Source organism: Hippoglossus hippoglossus, chromosome 21 (genome assembly GCF_009819705.1).
Source record: "Hippoglossus hippoglossus isolate fHipHip1 chromosome 21, fHipHip1.pri, whole genome shotgun sequence".
Taxonomy (NCBI): domain Eukaryota; kingdom Metazoa; phylum Chordata; class Actinopteri; order Pleuronectiformes; family Pleuronectidae; genus Hippoglossus; species Hippoglossus hippoglossus.
Genome location: NC_047171.1, coordinates 19516769 through 19541041, shown reverse-complemented (window position 1 = coordinate 19541041; position 24273 = coordinate 19516769). Strand labels below are relative to the sequence as shown.

Sequence of the window (24273 nt, the reverse complement as noted above, 5' to 3'; positions counted from 1 at the left end):
ATTTAGCATTAGGCCTGATAAGAGAAAATGTCATCTTTCACTAAACAAAATTTGCTGTTGCATATTATTTATTAAACTTTTTTTTTTAAAGCCAACAAACAAGTCTCTTGGTTAAGCACATTTTACTGTTTACTTTGTTACTGTTACATAAATTATGAAAATATTCAGTATTTACCCTTATATAGAGACATCTCCCAAGACGCATAAGAAATACTAAGAATCATATTTCTCTTATGATTCACTCTGTTTCATTTTGAGTCAAGTGTTTATTTTTTCGTTTGAAATGTGAGATTGTGTTAGGTTAGTAGTTTTGTGTTTATAGTTATTGTATATCAGCTGTGATGAACTTTCAATTCACAACAGTGAGTGAAGGTGTTTATTCAGTATTAGAAGAGGTCTTTTATTATTTTAAACAAAGTCTATTTTTGATTTCGAATTTTTGTTAAGGCCAATCCTGGGTGGGTATACAATGTTGTACTTCAAAGTTCTTTTACAATTTTAGTGCGTATATTACCACTGGTATGACAGTAAAGCTTTACATGTGCAAATAAAAACCTAATTTCATCCCCGATCAGTCCTCGTTTTATTAAATCCAGCAGGACAGATCCTGATAATGTAATTTATTATGTAGTTTAAATAATATCATTCGGCTAACAAATTGGTTTATTCTTCTTCTATTGGTCTTGTTAGGAAAGACTGCAGCTGTAACACGCCTACAGGTGGCGCAAGTGCTGCTTATATTATTTACCTGTAGATGGCGACATTGCATGAGGTGTGTGTGAAATTGTGAATTACAAGTTTCACGATGTGCAGTTTCATCCAATTTCAACGTCATCATGTTTTCTGTTCCCGTCATTCTTTGCCCTTTGTCAGGAGAACTGTAGCAGCTTTTATCAAATCACTCGACAGGAAGTATCTCTTTACCTCTCACAAATGTCACAAGTTTCACAGTCAATCGTTTTGCTCAAGTCAAGTGTCTAACATTCATTTTTATTCTGGGGCTCTCACAGTCTGGTGTGAATGGGAGCACTCAAAGTAAAAACCACTCAGGACTCACATATACCTTGGCTGATAAAAACTGTAACGACATGAGAACACAGACAGATTTATTTTTTATGTTTTATTGTCAAATTAGATAAGACAGAGCTTTAATGATCCCTTTGGGGAAATTGAGCCATTGTTGCAGAATTAAACCATAAAGAAGAACGTAGATAGTGTGGGGCTTTAATTGCATTACATTAAAATAATTTTAACACAAGAACAGGTTAAATCGTTTAATTACTGTAACAGTGTCTGTACAGTAGCAGAAGTAATATCAGCAGAACATATTTGGCCAGTGAAAACAGATGAAAGGATAAAAATCAATATTTTCTTTTTCTATTTAACATAATAAACCAAACATTTCAAGAACCTCCCCTAAAACAACAGCTTGGCAATATATCCTTTTGTCATTAAGAGTCAGCTGTATACCAACAATGTTTTGCAGCATTTTTTTAAGTAATTGCAACATCACATTAATTGCAAGTAGCACACAAAAATAACCCCAAAATAAAAAAATAAAAATAAAATCAATTTGCAAGAGGCACTAAGGAGGCTCTTAAACGTTCATAGAAAGACCAATTCATGTAGAGCTTGACTGAAAGGTTAGACATTGTCTGGTCGTGTATGTGTGTGTGTGTGTGTCTGTCGCGGATGTGATGTGTGGACAACAAGCCCATCATTTTTCTAGCCTAGACAAATGCCTCATGGTGGAGGACAGGCCGTCCGATATGACAAATGACCTGCAGACAGGCAGAGAGATTGAGAGAGAGAGAGAGAGAGAGAGAGAGAGAGAGAGAGAGAGACAGAGAGAGAGAGAGAGAGAGACACACACCGAGAGAGTAGCTTCATTAACAGAAAGCACAACAGACAGGGGAACAGATGATTCTGCCACAGATTTCAAACCCTCCATCTCAGCCAATTAATGAAATAGCTAGGACACACACACACACACACACACACACACACACACACACACACACACACACACACACACACACACCGACTCACTGTGTGAAGGGACAAAGAGAGAGAGAATGGCCATAAGCCTGGTTAAGCAGTATTAAATTATTCTTCAAATTAAAAGGCCGTACCTGCCTTGTCCTTTTAGAGCTGTGTGTGTGTGTAAAAGCATGTGTGTGTCTAAGTAATTAAGCTGTTAATTAATTTTATGTCGCTTTATTTAATAACCGTGGACAGTTAAAATGGAGAGTGAGTGTGTGTGAGTGTTCGAGAGAGAGAGAGAGAGAGGGGATGAGTTAGTGCGTTGTGACTAATGTCTCTGTTGAGACAGTTTTGTCAGAGCAGGAGAAAGAGAGAAACAGCAAATGAGTAGAAAACCACTGGCACATATTTCCTGACTGGTTTCTGGAAAGTTTTAAATCATTCGTCTGACAGAAGAGACAAATTCACGTTTATACAAATGTGTCAACATCTGGTGGTTTTGTTGAGGACGTTTGTTTCAGCTTCTCACTCGTGCTCACAAATACAGACATGGCTGGGAATACAGACATGGATTTCGTGTGATGGTGAAAACAAGCAAGATATGTGTCAGTATTTTAAAAACATTCTCATTTAATGCAAGGAATCCCTGCATTTATCATAAACCTTATATATATTGTATGTGTATATATATATATATATATATGTGTGTGTGTATAATTTTTTTTTTTCATATATAATGGAGCTTAAATTGCAGCCTTTCTGTTGTCTGGAGAGCATCAAGTTAGATTCCATTACTTTAATTCTTCTTCTTTCATCTTATTCATTTCATTTTCATTTGATTGTGATTGACTGTTCTCAATGCGGCCGAAACCTGCAACTGAAAGGAAATGACTGTAAATCATTTAAATGTTAAAAATGTTCCAGCTGAAATAATGAGACACTTCAGGTGTTTCAGTAAGAAACAGGATGATGAGATGCGAGGAGATGAAGAGGAGGAGGAGGAGGAGGAGGAGGAGGAGGAGAGGTAAAGGAGAAAGTCAAACAAACTGTAGAATATAAAATTAGAGAAAGAACAGGAAGCAAGAAGAAAAGGAGACAGAGGAGCAGGTGACCTTTGCTTTATGAATGAGGAGGAAGTGAGACGTGTGCGATGAGGAGAAAAAAGAGGAGGAGGAGGAGATGATGATAGAGGTGAGAGGGAGGGAGGGAGGAGGAGGTGTGTGTCTGCTCAAAGGCATGGAGAGAGAGAGAGAGAGAGAGAGAGAGAGAGAGAGAGAGAGAGAGAGAGAGAGAGAGAGAGAGAGAGAGAGAGAGAGAGAGAGAGAGAGAGAGAGAGAGAGCAGTTACACAGCAGGAGAGTCTGAGTGCTCTCCCCCATCAGAGACTCTTGATTAAAATTTCATTGGCTGAGACTGGAGGTCGGAGGTGATGCTCTATGTGTGTGTGTGTGCGTGTGTGTGAGCAATAAAAGCTCAGGAGTCTGCTTTCTTCTCTCTCTCTCTCTCTCTCTCTCTCTCTCTCTCTCTCTCTCTCTCTCTCTCTCTCATTCCTCTCATCTTTTCTTTGTCTCTAGCTCTCCTGAGCTCTCTGCTTGTCTAATTGGCTCTGGTCATTAAAAAGAAAAGCTTTTAGTTATTATTAGCAAGTCACTAGTTTAGTTAGCATCTTAATGTTAGCTACCACATAAATCCAGCTTTACTTCAGGAATAAATCATCTCCAAGATCCAATTAAATGCATCAAATTTACAGGGAGAGCCTCAGAGAGATTTATTAATCAGTTTAATGTAAATCAAAGTTTTATTTGTAAAGATTAGAATTTGATGTTGCAGCCTGGGCCTTGTTCCCTTGTTTCCAGACTCACCTTCTCCCAGACGACTCAGTCTGGTCTCGTTCCTCCTCTCGTCTCTCGTAAACCATGTTTATTAGAGCCTCCTCCTGTTTTTCAAATCAGACCTCGTCAGGATTTTCTTTTGTCGTGCTGCTTTTTCAATTAAAGGAAGGACGAGACGATACCAGGGCAAACTGACAGTGCACACAGGTGTTCACACCAACACAGTGTCAGCTCTGTCACTGTGGCAGCGTTGTGTTGTGTCAGCTCCTTTGTCACAGCTGTGACACTCATTCAGGACTGACGGCTTGTTGCTGTTTTGTGACTCTGTGTGTGTGTGTGTGCGTGTGCGTGTGTGCGTGTGTGTGTGTGTGTTAGGATGCAAACCTGGCAATATTCAACTGGATTATTATTCAGTGCTGTTTTTGTATTTGATGTTGTTGTGAGCTTTGTTTTTTGTCTTTATTAGGAGGAAATGTATTGTGAGCAGATACAAACTGTGAGAGGATTTTCCTACAGGAACAGTGTATTCTACAAACTATAATTTGTGTTTGTGAAAAATATTTTAGAGAGAATATAAATATATCTAGATTAACATTTTTCAGATAATCAGATAGAAAAAACACAATAATAAACAATAAATAAATAATAAACCACATGTGACAAATGATCAACATAGTGAAGGAGGTTAGGCAGAAAAAATAAATAGTGAAAATCAAAATTAAACATATTAGCTGAGTACTACTAATAGATGTGACTGTTTAAGATATCATCATTAATAATAATCAATGTGACCCATCCATTTTTCCTTACGACAAAGAGAAATGCACAAAAGAACAAATACTCCATCCATTTCTAAAACCAGAACAAGACATAGACAGTTTTTATTATCACAGAAAAGGTTCTTGGTTCAAATCCCAGTTGGGCCGATGCCTTTCAGTGAGGAGTTGTCTCCTCGTGTCTGTGTGGGTTTTCTCTGGGCTCTTTGGCTTCCTCACACTAACCAAAAACCTGCACATTGGGGTAAGGATTGGAGAATCTAAATTGTAGGTGTGAATGTGAGTGTAAATGGTTGTTTGTGTGTTGGCCCTGAGATGGACCGATGACACTTCTCACCCAGCATCAGCCGGGCACCAGTCAACCCCCCTGTGACCCTCAAAGTATGAGCGGTATGGATAATGGATGGATGCAGCTCTGACTCGCATGTGTGTTGTGTTGCTCCACTTCCTGTGTCAAAAGTGCAACCTCACAAGTTCAATCTGAAGTCAGCGAATAACAAGATGCTCAGATTCCATATAAACTAATCCAGGATTTATCATTTACATGTTTCCATTCAAAAACAGTGAAGCTGAAGGGATTTCCTCTGCATGTGAATCTGAATCGCTGAACAATCTGACTGCAGATAAAAAAAAAGATGCATCGGAGCTGAACTGTTAAGACACTGAGCTTCAGTCGGTCTGGTTGGTTATGATGAGCTCAGTCCACCAGTTCCCTTTTACTCCACATCACTGAGTTTCCTTGGATTTAACTACGCAGCTGCTCAGACGCTGGTTTTACTGAGTCTCACCCCTCCAAGAGATGAGATGGTGCAGTTTTTATGTAAAGATGTTACTTTGCTGCACAAACCAAACACAGGTCATTTTGAGGAAGAATAATAATGTAATGTAATGTCAGTGCTGCCTGCTGTTCAACTGAGAACGGAAAGATAGAAGGAAACAAATCTAAAGTGAACCATAAAGAACTGCCAATAGAAACAGCTAAACATATTACTGTTGTTTTAGTATCTTCAGGGAATAATACACCTTTTAGGACGATGTTTTATGACAAATAAATAATTTAAGTTTTCAGAACACATGTTTTCGTCTTTATTTCTAGAACTAGTCTAACACATGTAGGATTGTTCTGCCTTGGTGTAGGTGTGCACTCTCCGAACACTCTCTAGTCATCATCATTATTATCATGTGAATTTTAAAACGTTAGAGGCAGACACATTTCTCGTGACTTTCAATGTGACTTTAAATGATTTGGTGAGTTTGACACCACATGCATCCAGTTGTGAGCCATTCTGATCCGATCGCAGGATGAACCGTTGTGAGTGCATGCGACTCCAGCTCCAGTCGACTCTGCTGCAGTGACTCAAACGGCTCCAGCATCTTCACACGCAGCTTCGCACAAACCGCACTTCAGTCTCTAACAAAGCGCACACTCACTCCGCAGCGCCGACGCTCGCTCACACATGAAAGAAGCAGCTCGCCGCCAGTGGCACCCGTTTGATATTGTACACACTCGAGCATGAGGCATTATATATTCACACACATCAGTTAAAAGTCATTATGCTCTTCTCACACTTACAAACACACACGCACACACACATGTACACAGCCACATCAGCGAATTAGCTGAATAGAGAGCCTCTTTTTGCCTTTTCTTTTGAGTGGTTAATTAGCCATCAGAGCTCGCTGCACAGAGAGAGCGAGGTCCATCAAGAGGTGGAGCTTCAAAGAGCAGTTTATGGAAGCCAAAGCACTTTAATTAGGCCCTATTTGTACGAGAAAGCAAAGAGAAAAACATAATTTGAAGCAAAAAGCTGAATTATGTGGAGTGAAAATAAACACGGAGATAAAGAGCGACAGGAACAAACTAAAGGGATTCAACCGGAGGAGAAGAGATGCTCACGAGGTGGTTTTCTGCAGCGGTGAGAGGAGAAACTGATTCATTATATCCTCTCAGTGGAGTAGTGGTTTAATGCTGTCGTCAAGACGAAATGGGAACCTACACTATTCATGACCTTCAGACCATTTCTGTTCAAGTCATATGTGTTTTTGAGGATTGAGATTATGTGTATTAAAGATGTTTCAAGGAGACGTGAAGCCAAATGACGTTTGAGAGGTTTTAAACAAGTCGGACTGGTAAAAACTTGGAAGAGAAATCATAAGCAAACACTAAAATCATCTCCTAAATACTCAAGCCGGAATTTCATTTCTTTGTCATAAGGGTTTGATAACAGGGTCTGAAAAGCAGGCAACTGCCTGTGGCCCCTAGGCTGAGAGAGAGCCCTCAAGATTGGCCAATCCACAACTTTGTGAGACCCTCCCTTAAATCCTATGATTGCCTGTGTATCAACACTGTCTGAACCCCCTTAGCAAGGCTCCGTCATGAGTTTTCTGTTTTGTATCATGTGGTTTATTTGGAGTTTGGCCTGGGGCCCCGAATTCTCTTGAAACACCCCTGCTTAGGAATCATTGCCATGTTTTCCAAAGGCCTATATATATACACTATATATCAACTGATTTAGGTATCTGAAATCTTTTACTCCCTCATAATCAGTATAAGCTTTGGCTCGGGCTCTGTACATTGCCCACACTGCATGTGGGCATGCATGCTGTTTTATGAGGCATTGGACATGTCTGAAGGAAGAACTGGTTCATACAACTGGGGATTTGTTTAAGACCGGAATTTCATGCTGTCAGTGATTGTGACGCTGTGACTGTTGATGTCAACATGGATTTCTATATTTAAAATTGATGAGCATGAAAGATAAAACAAGATCCAGAGGGTTTTGCTGAATGGAGACTCGTTTTTTCCACCAGTTTTGATTATTTCCGACTGACCTTTGTAGACTTAATGTATCAATACTGGGATTGTTAACCAATTTCATGAGGAAATCTTTGATGAAACAGCCGTCGTCTTCTTGTCACTGTACCTGACGCTCACATGTTCACCTCGTTTCTCACTCCCTGAGCTGCCGCTGCTTCATCCGTCTGTTGTTATACCGATGTCTTAATCTTCAGAGCATGAAAGAAGCTAAGAAAATATCATGAGCAAAGAAGTACTTTAAGTGATTGACACTGTAGCAGGTGAGTTAATATTGTTGGAAGTCACTTTTGTCTGAATCTTCTCTATTTCTATATTTAGACCTTTGTGTGGGAGTGAAGAGTTTTAATGAGACTTCTGTGTTTTGATTGTCATGAAGCTCAGATAATAACTTTGCCGTGATATGTTTTGTTTAGAGGAAGCAGTCAAACGCCCACATAGCAACATCGTACACGTCTGTAAACTCAGATTGTGTAAAAGCAGCATCATGTGGTCTTCACGGACAGAAATGACATGTATGATTATTTGCATATAGTGCAGGGACGTTAGATCCAAGTGGTCTCTGGGGACACATTCAGGACACATTGTAATATCAGATGTGAAACAGAAAATTTGAACGCTGTCCACTTGTGATCGGACCACTCAAGATGGATGTTAATACCAGGTCTGAACAGGTCCATGTTGGCCCTGTGGTACAGTGGCATCCGTGATGCAGCCTCCCTGTGACCCTGGAGAGATAAAGTGGCTAAGGGATGGATATTTTGTTTATCACCATTTTCGATGTGTGATTTCACTTTAGTAGGCTACACCTGTGTGTGTGTGACAGATGTTCACTGTGGTCTTTTTGGAGCCTGGATAAGACTTTGACATTGCTCCTGATTTCCAACTTCAATTTGCCTACGATGTGCACAAAAATCAGTTTTTGATTTGAACTGAGATGAAAATGAAACCATTCAGAGTTAAGGGGCTGCTTCTCTTTGACTAAACCTGGATTCCCCGTTCATACACCTGGTCAGTTTATTTCCGACAGTTCCGAATCACTTCTTGAATTTGTAGAATCTGAAATCTCATGACAGGAAAGCCGTCCATGTGCCAGATGTTGCTCAGTCACTTGTTTATGTGGCAGAAACCACATGTGAAGCACATCATTATAGGAAGTGTCACTTTACAGAATCACGTTAATGGCTTAATTTCAACATTTTCCTGTGCTGGGAATAGTCCCATTACTGTGTGTGTGTAAACACAGACGGAGCATCTCCTGCTGAATCCACTTCAATCTGTTTGCGTAGCTTTGTCCTCAATGATCCTTTGTCTGTCGAAAGCTCTTAGCGCTTCCATCCAGAGCCCTCTGCTCTCTGCATTCATTATTAATGGACCTCAGCGGGCTGAGAACACACACACGGACACACACAGGACCTGCACGTCATCGGTGGCTATTTTAGAGGAGACATTAAATCAAACACTCAAAACACAAAGGGGGGAAAATAACAATTATTGAGGGAGCGATGGATAAAGGAGGAAAAGATGGAGTTTTTACATAGTTTTTTTTAGCTCACATCACATATGTCCACAAACTAGTCGCACCAAAATACTATTGATTTCACTAGTAAACAAAGTGGAGAATTGCTTCAGACATTTGGAGCTTTTCTATAAAGTGACATATGGTGATTTCAGCAGTGACCCTGTATTTTCTTTTGCCCTTGACCTCTGACACTATTATATAAATCAGTCTTGAAAATATTCGTGCTGTGTAGGAGGCTCTATTTATTATTGATTTCTTGCATAGATTGCAAGACTTCAGTTCGGAGCTATTTAAAGGCAGTCATTGTTGTGTATTCCTAGATGTATTTATTTATTTGTGTATTTGTTTTCCAAAGGGTTTAAACTGAGACAGGGTCACACAACAGTGATAATAACCATCACTTCTATACAGGGATAGTAGCATACAGCTGTTAGAATATGATATATGAGTCGTTAAAGTCCAGGGATCTGAGTCTGAATGAGAAAGTGAAATTGGAACATCTCTTGTCACAGCAACAGAGTTTGAAGCTTTCTTATTGGAGGTTTCTTATTGAAATTGTTTTGTTTACAGTCTTGTACATTTGAACTTTTTGTCAGTGAAGCAGATTTTCGTCAGCTCAGTGTTTCTAGTGATGATTCAATGATTCAATTGGAACGATTTCATGTTTTCGTGTCCGTCCAAGTGTTGAATTGCTCAAACAGTCACAAAACAGCTTCCATGAGAAAATGAAGTGTTCCTGGTCACTCCACTGCGTGTGTGTTGTGTGTGTGTGTGTGTGTGTGTGCGTGTGTGTTGTGTGTGTGTGTGTGTGTGTGTGTGTGTGTGTGTGTGTGTGTGTGTTATCCGATGTGACCTTTCTCCATATGGTGTGGGACTGAGCAGGGGGACAGGAGGTGAGCCCTGCACATGCTATCAGTCTGAGATGTTCGCCAGCAGCCACTGACAAACGCACACACACACACACGCTGCAGGCTCTACATGTCATTGTTACCTGATATTCATGGTCGGCAGGAGAAACAGACGAAGGAGAAGGTCGTGTGATGTCAGAGACGGTGCGTTCACTGCCGGCCGTGGGTTTGATTGCCGCTCGCGTCCTTTTCCGAAGCCCTGGGCTCCCTCTACCCTCTGTCCTCCCCGCCCAGCAATCCTCAGCATCAGTCCAGCCCCCGCCAGGAGACACACAGACCTTTCTATTTTGATTTCTAGTCCAAGTGCAAACAATGGTACAGTACGCCTTAAGAAATAACAACCAGAGCTTGTATTTACTGTAACAGAGAGAAATAATACTCGTGGTGATATAATTCCACAAAGCACTGGAAAGGATAGAATGGAGGAAATATCATATTTGGGGGTTTTCTTGGAAAACATTCCTTATAGTTTTAGACTATTTTCCGTGTCCTGTGAGCAGCAACAGCCCCAATCTTCCACATAAAAGCATCATCTCCAGCAACAATTATGAACCAGAAAAGATCATTTTTATTCCTGTTGAAAATATTTTCCTTCTTGTCCCTTCCAGGACTCCATAACATAATAAATTATTTCCTATTTCTTTTTTCAGCCTCGGTTGCATTAGTGGTAGTTTTGGTCAATATTCCCATGAGTTGAGATAAAAATACACTCGTGACTAAGCAACGATACAAATAACAGGACGAGGTGAGGGCAGATTTTCCTCTAGGCTCTTTGAATTGTGTGTTGTCCGGATATGCTGTATGTCCGTATGTCATTTCCATCTACCACAAGCAAACAAAGACATTTACGAGCATCAAGCCAAAGTATTATTGTTATTTGCTAAATACTTTGTTAGTTGGATGAGACATGGAGCAAACTAAAAAGTCAGATTCCAAGTAAATACATTTTTTATTTTTTATTTAATTAGATATTCATTCTATTAAAATGGGGTGAAACGTCAAGATTGACAGCTGAGACCGATTTGTGATTGGTTTAAAGATCTAAAATGATCCAAAACAGTCACATTTTTCTTTCTATAACTTAAAATTAAAATCATTAAGACATCATTTAATTTCAATATATTTTAGATAATTCAAGAAGATGGACCTGGCTGTTGTTATAACTAATCACTTAATGATGTAACTCCCGCCTTTCAAAACCCTGCAGCTCCACCGACCTAGAAACAAAGCGTTGGCTGTTGAAGTCCCAGATAATCTCCAGCATTGGTTTCCAGATGCATTAGCAGTGACTGATCTAATTTTAAAAAAGAGCTATATAGTCCCCCTTCAGCATACCCAACGAGATATTATATTACACACAGCAGCAATTACTGAAAGGAACACAAACACTAACAAATCGCAGGGCAACAGTCTGGACTAAGTCTAACCAGAAGCTTTTCCCCTTCGGCTGTAGAATCAGCTTTACAAAAGACTTTGCTACTGGGCGTCATCTTTGTTACTTTAACATACTTGCTTATCGTTTCAAGTTTCCTTATGAGGCATTGTAACCCCCGAAGAAATCTATTTGATTTAAATTCATATGCAAATAAGCATCCTTAGGAAAAGGGCATTTTTTTTAAAGGGAGAAGAAAGAGGAGAGGGAAGTTCAGCTTAGTCGCCCTCAACAGATATTCAGACTAAATGTGTTGGTTTCGTCTTGTCTCGTCACTGAGGCTGAGCGGAGTAAAGCTGCAGTGCTGGCGTGTCTGAATGGACCGAGTCAATGAGCTGCAGCTAAGAGAAAAAAACCTCTTGTATAGTGGTTGTAATTTGCTCCAATGACAGAGGAGGACAGGAGCGAGGGATCAGGGTGAGGAGCCAAAGTAACGACACGATGGAGGACGGTGCCTGAGCCAGGTAGCTTAGAGAAAGAGCTGAGTGGACGTTCCAGCTGTGGACTCACCTGCTGCCTTCTGATAGAAACAAACAGAAAAAAACAAACACAAGACTATTTCAGTATCTTGCTTGAGTTGAAGACTATTGATTCCAGATCATTTTCCTGTGCATTTGAGACGTCGAACATGAAGCATCTGGGTAAAAAACTGAACAATGGACAAAAATTTAGGAAAATATAATTATAGTTAAACAAACGGCAAACAAAAACGTGACATTCTATATCTTATAGATCTTCTATAGAGGCTGAACATGTGTTATTGTACCTGTGGGATGGAGAGAGGGGATTTCTATGAAAGCCAGTGTTGCAGGTGGTAGATGCCAAAGAAGGATCAGGGTAAAAATCCCAAGTAGACCTCAAAGGTGCAGTCCTGAGTTCAAGAAATTACAGAGGGCCAAAAGATAGTAGGGAGAAGAACTTTGAGGTTAGAAAATGGATTTGTGACGGGAAGGTTGGTCCTCGAATCCCTTGAAATAAAGTGGCAGGTACCTTTGAGCAAGGCGCTGGACAACTGCACTGGGGGTGTACTGCTGCCAGAAGCTGGATGTGTATAGTAATTTTAGAAAAAAGCACAGATGTATCTGTTATCTGTGGATAAAGGTTGAATCAACAGTTATGGAAGCACTTGCTTACTTCTCTCTCCTTATCGCCCTTCCTTCTCCTTTGTTTGACTTTCCCTCATCATCTCGCTCTCCTTCCTTCCTTCCCTCTATCTTGTGATATAACTTCCACGGCTGGTTGATTTGGGTGAGCAGAGGGAAACAGGAAAGGCTTCCACAGTTCAGGGCTCCAGAGAGCTCAGCCGGGCAGCAGCAATCAGTCACCGACTAAATCCCTCCTCTCTCAGGACCGCCGCGTGCCAGGTGACATGGTGACCAGCTGCAGAGAAATAGCCTACAGTGTGTGTCTGAATTTAAAAAAGACCAGCAGACAGGCTCTCTCAAAAGTCTGAGGGAAATCATTGATTGTAAGAGGGAAGATTCACCTCATGTGGTCTGTTAAAATGTTTAACCCGGATATTCCTGACAACCGCAGAAGGTTTTCAGAAAACAGCAGAGCCTCTCAGGATGGTTGTGTGTACAAGGTGTGTGACTTTGGCATCATTGGAGATCAAAGTAAATGTCCCAACCCCGTCAACATTGGCGTCTCTCAGTCACAACAAAGGTCTTTCCCACTCCTTTTCAGCAGAGTAAGAAGGAGACTGTTAGATTATAAAGAGCTGTACACCTGTTTGAATGTGACTGGATGTTATTAGTCTGGTGGTCAAAGGAGGCAGTGTAGGAGAAGCTTATGGCTGATAAGCTGATATACAAGCACATCTTCAGTGTTTGAGCGAACCCGACCCAAGCCTAATTATAATTTCAACCTTTTTGTACGAACCCAGTTCGACTTGTTGGGATCTGTCAGGGTCGGGTCAGTTATCCTCACTCTAGTATGCGAGTTGTAAGAAATGCTTAGTTGACAGATGTAGAGTATATTTATGTCTGACTCTGCATTTGTTTGTATCCTTGTCTTGCAGACATGTCTGGAGTTGGAGCGATACCTACAGACGGAGCCTAAGCGACTCTCAGAGATCTTCGATGAGGAGCTGGATTGTCTCTTAACACCGGCGTTCATGCAGGGCAGTGAGAGCGATGAGGACCTGATGGACCCCCTTCTCCCCACCCTGCCGGAGCAACCCAGTCCGCCTCCACTACTTGTTACTCTCCCCAAGGTCCCAGCCAAGATCCTCTATGTGCCAAACCCCAGCAAGACCCAAGCAGAAGCAGGGACTGAAACCCCCACGACCAAGGAGCAAGTCCTCGGAGGAGTCAGCGCCGCACAGCTTAGTGCTGCCGTTACATCCCTAACGCCGCCGTCGTCACCCGAACTCGGCCGCCACCTCGTCAAACCCACACAAACACTGACTGCGACGGCAGACGGTACCTTAACACTCAAATTTGTGGCAAAGAAGGTGGGATTAGGGGCTGCAAAGCTGGTGGCAGCACGGGCGTTACCGTCCCCGCCAAGCAGGGGAGGGACAGTCAGTGACAGCGAGCAGGGAGGAGGAGGAAGTCTGGGAGGAGACGTACCAGAGAACAAGAAGAGAGTCCACCGGTGCCAGTTTAATGGCTGCAGGAAGGTTTACACCAAGAGCTCCCATCTAAAGGCCCATCAGAGGACCCACACAGGTAAGACCTTCAACAGATTCTCTACTGTTTCCCTCAGAACAAGTACTTTATATCAGATACTAACTTTATAAACTATGATATCTCTGCACTCCTGCTCTTTGATATGAAATGTAGCAGTGATTGTGAGGTAATGGTGCTGACTCTCAGCTGTAATTATGTTATTAAGATTATGGATTCACTAATCAAAACAAATATCTTGTTTATGACCCATGCATGGACGTTCAGAACTACAGAACCAATTTCCCAAAGGTTTTGTGGAAGGTCAGGGCATGACCCAAGGAAAAACTAATTAAATTTTGAAGCAAATCTAGATAAAAGAGTGAATTCTCAGTTTTTCTTTCATTTCCTTTTTTGGCCGAGATAAGTCGTTAGCCTTGGATTAGGTTTGCGTTTTCTGAGCGCCCTTCTCATTTGTCTTCTGCGCTCACGACTTGATTGTGTGGAAATGGACCCCAGTTCCCACAGTTTTAAAACACTGCTGCACAGCATAAAGATATGGTGATCGAGGAGTTGGTTTAGGTTGGCTAAGTGAATCACTTGACCTTTAACTGATCAAATGGTTTACTGCTGACGATCATGCTTAATGTCCTGATCAAGAAAGGTCTGACAGGTTGCAGCAGGGAATATACCAAGGATCAGATGTCTGTGGGTCGGATTTGGCTTCACATATCGAAAACGATGACTTAAATGTATACAACTTTTCTACATTTTCAGCAACTTTGACTAAAAATAGGTGACTATATATAGAAGTGGCTGCAATTCCTGCACTGTTAACGCACTCTCATTAAAGCTGATTGTCAGCGTTTCTACTGCATAGTCTGTGTTCCCCCATTATGCTGGAGTTTAGGAGCCATATTGTGAGTCAGTGTCAATACAATTATCAGCACTATCGTTAAACAACATGCAGAATAATATACTTAAACCTGGAGCTTTGATTAGGATCCAGCACATGTAGATCACTTCTGTAGAAATCTGCAATATATCTGATATTCTTTGATGTTTGAGAACTTTTAAAAGAGAAAGGCTCCTCTTCTTGTATTCATTTCCTCATCAGCTCTGTACCAAAAGGCCCTGCCTCAATAATGGCCTGATGATTACTTGACTGGTAGTAAATGACCTTGTGAATCCAGCCGTGTCCGGCTGGGTCTGACATGCTGCTTCAGCTGCTAACCACAGCTGCCCCATCACTGACCCTCAGACTGAACACACACCAGACTAATGTAGCTGTGAGCTCTCTGCAGTGTGAGCAAGTGGAGACGGCCTTTGTGTTGATGAAGACGTTGTGTGAAGATGTGTTTGACTAAGGCAGATTTTAATGAATGTATGATTAGCTTGGGCTTTAATAACATTAAGTAACCTGAACCCAGCCTGATACCTTATTATTTTAAGGGTGCGCTGCAAGGGGGTTCTTGGTTTGAATCCCATTTCAGCCAGGGTCCTTCTATTGTATGTGGAGTTTGCATGTTCTCCCCATGTCAGTTCTGTCTAGGTTCAGTTCCTGCAGTCTAAAGACATGCAGACTGGGGTTTGTCTCTGTACGTCTGCCCTGCTATACACTGGCGACCGGCCCAGGGTGGACCCCACATCTTGCCCAATGTCAGCTTGGCTTGGCTCAAGCCCCCCGTAACCATAGCGCTACAGAGAAGGATGGATGGATATTATTCTGAATGACTTATGGCTCAAAAAACACAGAAACGAAATCTCCAAACACTTCAGGAAACTTTTACCACAGGAAAGTCTGAGGACCCAACTGAAAAAGGTCTTTGTTGTATTGTTTGCCTTAAACCAACCATAGCGGAAATGAGTCCAGAGGAAAAACAAGACTTTCAGATGCATTATAGGGACAATATTGTTTCAGGTAGTAATGAGATACGATACTAAGATTTGTTCAACTATTTCTCACCTTATCATTTGTTGTCACAATCAGCAGGTACACTGTAGAAATATGGTGTAAATTTCAACAAAGAAATCTATGTGTCGACACACATACAGCTCGAGTCGGGTTCAGGTATATTGCTTGATGACCCTGATTTAAATTATTGATGGGTCTGTTGTCTCTCTCAACATGACCTAAAGAGTCTTTTTTATTTAATTCTACACTTGAAAATGTAAATGAACATTTATATTCATAGTTCTAATTCACAGTGTGTCTCTTAGAGCTACAGCACAACTTCAAAGTGACCGGAGCCAGTGTAACACAGATTTCTAAACTCTTACAAATCCATTTATCTGTTTTTCACTACTATGTCAGCTAGAATTGGCTCCCCCCACGACCCTTAAGGATAAGCAGAATGGCTAATGCATGGCTGGATGGATTTTTCCAAGTTGAGTTTCTGCATTAGACACATTTGAGCCATAAAGTACCTGAGGCTGAATCCATCACTGATCTGCAGCATGAGGCCTGTGCACACTTGTACCTCCTGAAGCTAGCATTATTCAACTTTAGCTCTAACCACAGCAATATTTAGAGCATCTGGAGGGGTTCATGGCCTCAAGTTGTCATCTTCCACTGTCGGCAGTTTCCTCTGTGTTCACCGGGATTACACTACATACCCTGCAGACCTCCACTGTATTAATACTGGCAACCTTGGCATCATTAATCCAGCGTGTTACAGGATTATATGATCCCAGTGACCATTGCATGACTTTAAGTGTAGCATTACATTCTAGGGCAGCACCTACCGTAGCCGGGGGGGCATACAGATGTAGCTTTATTATAGCTAATCCAGAATGAAGGAGCTAGCTCTCTGGTAGCATGACTGCTTGCTGCAGTATCTTTCAATCTTCACAGTCGAGTCATGCTAACCAGCAGTGAGCTTTTAAAAGTCGAATCATTCGAAAAAGAAGTAGACACCCTGAAGACACTGCAGTGTGTGTGTGTGTGTGTGTGGGTGTGTGTGTGGGTGGGTGGTTGGTTGGGTGTATAGACGTGGGGGCGGTGTATTCCCTCCCGATGTGTTCATTACAAGCGCAGTACTGTGGTTTAATTAGCTTAATCCTCTTTTTGAGTTATTATGACCATAAATCATTGAACATACATGTAGGGAGGGATTAACGTAGCGTAGACACCGGGAGGAGCAGCTGTAGAATGCCTGCACAGCATCAATACACTTACACTGTCACACCGTGCACACCGGAGGCAATTAGAAACACCATTAAAGAGCAGTCTGTGAGGAGTACGCTGAATATGTGCTGCAGCTCACTGTTACATCTGCGATTGTATTCCTCTCTTCATACCCAAACAATTTCTCCGAGCTGCAAGGTTTATTCTCCGTTTTGAAAATGTTCAATTAGGGATGAGTTGTAACATTAATAGATGCATAGATTAATTCAGTAAAGACAGTCCCGAGGCAGAGCTGCTGTGAGTGTGAGCCAGGGTTTTCTGGCTCTCTGGCTGTTCTGTGTTCCAATCTCTTGGATCCGGTTGGATCTGTAAAAGCAGTAGATAGCTGTATCCTCCTCGTTATTCAAGCCGCAGTCCAACAGAATATACTTAACCAGTTATTTGGCTCAGAATAGCAGAGATGATAAGCGGTTTTGGATGGAGTATAAAATTGTCTTTTTAAAAGTATTAGTTGCACTTAATGAAATCTTTGGGCGGTGCATGATCTCAGTGTGCGGGCAACTTTTTCCAAATCTGCCAACAAACCTGATCAAATATTTGGATGCGCATATGTTAGATTGTAGTTCCTAGGAATTAAATTAAACAGAGACGTGTTCAGGGTTAAATGGAAGCGTAACACCTCTAGAACAAATTAAGGGAAATGTGTGGCAGTGTTGTGCAGTCAACAATTTAAGTTGTTCTATCCAAGGACCAAAACTACTCCACTGTGATAAATTTCGGTTTTGGTGTAGGTGCACTCGTAAAAGTGAAAGCATCAAAGCATCTTGACTGCCCCGTAGTGGCTGGCTGCAGTAAAGGTTGTAAACCTCACCTACTCCATGTTTGTGGATGGGATGTTGGCTAGCTACAAGTGAGCCTAAATCTACCTTCTTCTAGAAAGACAGCTCCCCAACGTGACACCAAAGTGTCTCGATCTCAATAGACACCATCTCCTTCATGTTAGCCGATGTGACACTAAAAAGTAGACATCAAATAGATTTTTCTCAAAGATGGTTTCTTGTCTTTTCGGTTGTTTTTATCAAACTGATATACAGCATGTTTAAGTGTTCATGTTTCTGGTAAGTTTTCTTTTTTTTTCTTATTTGATGCTATATAAAGGGGGTGAAACGTCATGATTGACAGCTGAGACTGACTGACGATAGGTGGAGCGCATGTATCAGCCGGACCTCTAGACTGCGGCTCCATCCCCCGATCGCTGCTGAGCACTCTGGCTCCAAATGATTTCAGTGAAGCAAGATGGCATTGTTCTTATATGGGATATTTTGACTACATTTCTAGACAGTCGGAGGAAGTGGAGACGTGTCGTTCATCTCTTTATACAGACCATGAGAGGAACCGATAGAAAGACTCTGTTGTGGATCTAACAAAACAGCATCACTCTCTCACTCGTGCACATTCTAGGATGTTAGCTGGACTGTTCTTACACATGGTTTTTCAGAATTAATGTGAAGTATAATTATGAGAAGTGTAGTTCAGGGGTCACTTCAGCTTCAGTCTTGACTTTCTATGACCTCAACTTCTGACCTGACCCCATTCTCAGTATAGGTTCCACCGCCCACCAAAGCTTCTTATGGAAAAACCCCACTGCAACCCCAGACACACACACACACACACACACACACACACACACACACACACACACACACACACACACACACACACACACACACACACACACACACACACACATATATACCTCTATACTCTACATACACTGAATCCAACCTCCAACCTGCTCTCTCTCTCTCTCTCTCTCTCCTCTTGCTCATTCAGTTTGGGTTGCCAAGCAACTGCATCACACTCTTCCATAATTGGTTGGTGGATGGTGGATTGTCCATGCCTGTTAATCTCTCTCTCTCTCTCTCTCTCTCTCTCTCTCTCTCTCTCTCTCTCTCTCTCTCTCTCTCTCTCTCTCTCTCTCTCACTCACCCACCCACCCCCACCTCCCCCTCTTTCTCTCAGTTGCTAGGTGACTTTATCACGCATCCTTGCCTTGCCGTGCTATAATTGGCTGGCGTCATGGTTGCCGTGGCGTCAGGCCCGAGCTGGCCTTGCTTCATTCCACCAACACTATGTGTGTGTGCTTAGGGGGGGGGGTCCTATTGAAGGAAGATGGGGTGCTCTGGCCAATTACAGAAGACGGGTGTGAAACGGCCGCCTGTCTGGCACCTGCGGCCCCCACTCATACCCCATATCACACACACACACACACACACACACACACACACACACACACACACACACACACACACACACACACACACACACACACACACAGGTTCAGAGTGTAGTATTTCTCCAACAGGCCCGCAGGATAAGCTGCCAAGTGGTTTGCTATTGTATGTAGAAAATATTGGTCCTGTATTCAGGCGGAGGACTCTGTGCCGTGTATAGGAGGATTCACACACATGAAGATACTAACCCTGAACATCCAACATGAATAATTTGTGGCTCTTTACAAAAAGTACAAATAATCTGTTGCAGAATCGCACATTTCACACACAGCTGTGCCAGAGGATTGTGGGCCTTTACAGAGATATGGAACTTCCCGTTATAATTTCAACGAGCGGTAAATATGTGTATTAGAAAGGCACGAGCGCACAACTGTGCCAAGGGTCCTATCTCTCAATGTTAAAGAAAGAGGAAAAAAAATTCCTGGATGTGCCCCTTTGTCCACATCCCAGCCCAAAGTGAATTATTTTTTCGCTCATGTCCCATCCTTCCACCAAGTTTGATGGAATTCTGTTCTGTAGTTTTTGCGTCATCCTGCTGACAAACAAACAAACAAACAAATGGATGGGGATAAAAACATAACCTCCCTGGAAAAATTCATTCATTTGAACCAAATAATGAAGGTGAGTGTGAAATGACATGAATAGAGATAAATCCTGAATTTTACCCGTTAAGGCCTAATGAAATACATCAGCATGCCATTATTATCAATTGATAATTGAACTCTCGTTCATTGATATTGGCTTCTTAAGTTGTAATCTGTTGAACGTCCATCCATCCTTCCCCTGGTTATGGTCACACTGACAGTATGTTGTTTACTGTGGAGCCTCCCGAACACTTACCAACAGCAAGTTCCTCTATTTCATCCTGGGAGATCTGACACATGCTGGTAGATAAACTCTCTACAGTTCGTTATAGAGTTTCCCTCAAGGTTTCCACCAAGTCTGTGTTTTTCTTCCGAAGGGAGGCAGCTTCACCTGGAGTGTGAACCTCCTGAGTTGGTTCTGTTTGATTTGAAGGAGCAGTAATTTAATAACAGGGTCTTTCTGAACTGACTCACACTTTTAATTCATCGCTCGGCCCATACGAGCTCTTCATTACTGCAGCTGATGCGTCTAATTGACAGTCAAGCTTCTAACCTTTTATAACAGCCCGTTACGCTTTTTTGTCAAAACCTGACACCTATGTTACCCACAATGCAACTCAATTGTGTCTGAGTTTTCCACGTGATATGCTGATACCAGCCAATACAGCCTCAAGCAGAGATGGGGAGCAGACGACGAGTGTTGTGAGCTCACTCGTGCAAATTTTCATTGAGATTCAAAACACATGCAAATGGAAAAATGCATGTAAATATCAATTTTTTTATTTTAAATGTTTAAACATGTAGTTTTCAGCACAAACTGACCTTCAAATATCTTCACACATGCAAATAGTACCTGTGACCTGTGGAATAAAAAATAAAAAACTGAATAACTCGAATGAAAAACAGGAAGAGGTTTGACTTCACTTTCCTAAACCCTGGAATCCTCTGTCGTCTGTCCAATGCAGTCTCATCCACACACAGATCAGGAACTGTAGACGGGCTGGAAGAAGAAGGTCTGTTTCCAAATAATGCACAGAGACAGAAACAAAACCCAAATCCCTGTTGTGGAAACCAGCAACCAACTGCACGAGATTTGACTGGAGGATTTGAATATGCAAATCCTGGAGAGCAGAGCCCGTGATGTGGAATTCATTTAGTCCCAGAAGGAGCGCGTCACCCAGCAGACATTCTGTGTCTGCTGATGAAAGATGACTCCGTTCAAAGAGACGCAGGAACCAGGGGGGAAATACAGGGGAAGAGGGCATAATTCACAGCTGGATGTTCCTGTAGCACATCATCTTTTACTTGTCGTTGCATCACCTTGCTCTCAGAGCTGCACCTGTGAAGGTGTTTTCTATGTTCTGCTGGTCGGCTTCTTCCGGCATAATGATTAAATTAAAGTTCAGAAAACCCATGTTCAGTCGTCCTGTTGGTGTGTGATGGAGAAATGTTTCACTGTGGTGTGACTGGGGATTTATGGGTGACCGGAGAGAAAAATAATGAAAGTGAAAGTAGGATGCTGCATCTGTTGACATGTTGTATATTTAACAGGAAATTTCCAAAGATGAAGTTTCATTCCTTCAACTAGTGCATCAAAAGGTCTGAAAAGACCTACTCAAAAAATGTAGCAGAAATTATTTCACTTCATTAGTTGTTCAACTCTGCTATTTTCAGCTTATCTTAATTTCACTTTTCAATTAAAAGCAAGGGACAAAAGTGTCAAATAATGTCAGTCATTTCAGTTGCACTAACTATTGAAAAATAATAAATTTCCCAAGAGATGGACAGATTTGACTCTGGATAAACATGTTTTTTTTAGACACGGAAAAGTCCACAAAGTCTAGACAATTCTACGGATGATTTCCAGAGTTTGCCTGTCGCATATGAAGACTGCAGCAGGAGATTGTGAGGACCTTGGCAGAGAAAATAATTTTCATTGGGTCAGTTCATTGTGCAAATTCAAATGTTCCCTAATAACTGACACACCTGTGAACACATGCTTTTCTGTTACATCCTGATATGTTTCCTCCATGTTGGGAAATACTTTGTTATCACATTAGTTTAACTTTGATCTGTGTGTGTGTGTGTGTGACCGCATGCGTGTGTGTGTCTCCTCCTACAAAGACTGGGGTGTGCTGTGATAGGAGTGAAGGGGCTGCTGGGACATCTGGTTAACTGACTGTAAGCTGCAGTATTAGTCCCCATTAAGAGTCATTAAGATCCCAATTATAGTTGCCACCCCCCAGTTCACACACACACACACAACTGAGTGGCACATGCTAGAGGTCGGAATCAGGTTTGGCTACTTTTTCCTCTTTAAATATTTTGAATATTTAAAAAATGAAATTACTAAGAGGAGATATATCATCAGGTTTTCTTTCTTCCAGGATGATATCGGTTTATTGTGAATGTAACAGTTCTGCAAAGGGAGCTCCTCTCCTCTACAGAAAATACTCCTGAAACGCCTCATCAGCAGTTCAAACGCTACTTCTTAAAGGTTCTTAGGAGACAGGAGCTAAAACCAAGTGTTTCAGACAGTGGCTGAAAGGAGGAGCTGCAGCAATGGACAGGGTTTTCTGACCATAGGAGCATGTAAACCTTTTCAAGTACTAACACTAATTAAAATTATGAACCTGAATATGAGCACAATATAAAAACAAATAACTGTTTGGTTATCATTGTAGTATCCTGTCAAAAAATACATTTTCATCTAAATGAGATCTCTGCTGCGTTGATTCAGAAAAAAGGGAGAAACCAGGCTCAACTTTTGCAACGAGGTCACATTCCTGTTAGATTAATTTGTAACAGTGAAGTAGGGGATATTTGTACAATTTCAGTTACTTTCAAGGTGCATTGTGAAGGGAAAAAGTCTGAAGAGGCCACAACTCTGGCAGAACATTACTTTTACTTCAATTGTAAAGAATGTTATCTTCAAACAAACACATTTCTGCTTGTAGCCTTCATCTGGGTAGAGCTGGTTTTAATGTCATCAGATTACTCTGAAGCAAAAGTGAGAGTAAAGACCGTAAATGATTGGAGTTATAAAAACTTTCCAGAGTTGAAAAATGTGTGATTTAAGTTGCTGTGCCATGTTTTTGATAAGCTGTCAAACTGGACTATGTCTCATCTTCTGACTGGTGCATGTAGCAACACAGCCACACCAGTGCAGTCTCTTTAGAAACCCAGTACCAGACCTCCTGCTTCAAAGCACAACACAGTAAATAGGTGCAGAACCATAGATGTGCATTAAAAACTGTTTTTATTGCAGCAAGTTCCTCTATATATATATATATATATATATATATAATCCAGAGATTGTATTGTATTGCTTCTCTGTTATAGATCCAGTAAATTAATTTGATTTAATTCATTCAAATAACTTTACTATGACATATTTAAAGAGCTTGGTGACTCCAAGGTTCAATGTCACCCCATGAGGATGTTATTTAGATGATGAATGAATTGTCTTTGCTCAAATTCTTATACCTACTCATCAACTTATTGATGATCAAAGTAGTATAGTATTATTTTTTTGGGTGGTGTATGATTTATTGGAAGGTCAAATTTGCAGTTTCCTCTGCTGACCCTACACACACAAGCCTTTTTCAAACAGCCTGTTCAAGACAAAACTATTGCACCTTTATTCCACGTCATGTTCTGTATAAAAAGTACAAACATGGGATGGTGTCACATTACTCTTCCATGTTTGTGACCAGCAGTGGAAGTCGTCACAGAGCCAGATCAACGTCTGTGTAAAGCCAGGTCTGCGGGACAGACGCCAACGTACTTGTGTTACACGTCACACCTCTGATTCCTCAGCAGCAGCATGCTATCTGATATCACACACTGCGGCGGCTTCACGCCAGCTTCTTTTGTTCAATGTAAACAAGCTCAGGCGGCGTAACGAGGAGTCTTCTTAACGGCAGTATAGCTGGATCGCTCTATAAAAGAGGCTACAGAGAAACACACTCCCATACAGGCATTTACACAGTCAGACATCATCAAGTCCCATCTGAAGACAGGCTGCTCACACACACACACACACACACACACACACACACACACACACACACACACACACACACACACACACACTTCTAACTAAAAGACACACACACACACACACACACACACACACACACACACACACACACACACACACACACACACACACACACACACACAGCTGGAAGGCTTTCTATCACAGAGAGATAACTACAGGCTGAGAACAATAGACCATCTCTTCTCCCATCTGGTGAACTGGGGGATGAAACTTCATTTACATTTCAGATCCCACCACCTCAGGGTGTGTTGCGTACGTGCGTACATGTGTGTGAGAAAGCGAGCAAGTGTGTGTGTGTGCGTGTGTGTGGGCGGGGGAGGAGGGGGTTG

At 41.7% G+C, this 24273-nt stretch overlaps 1 protein-coding gene across 1 annotated transcript in view; it reads left to right on the top strand.

Moving 5' to 3' along the window:
- Positions 1-24273, top strand: part of klf7b (Kruppel-like factor 7b) — a 60939-nt gene that overhangs the window by 27150 nt on the left and 9516 nt on the right. Inside the window, exon 2 of the mRNA XM_034574164.1 lies at positions 13288-13939. Within this exon, the coding sequence (XP_034430055.1) occupies positions 13288-13939 (652 nt within the window). The remainder of the gene's footprint in view (positions 1-13287; positions 13940-24273) is intronic.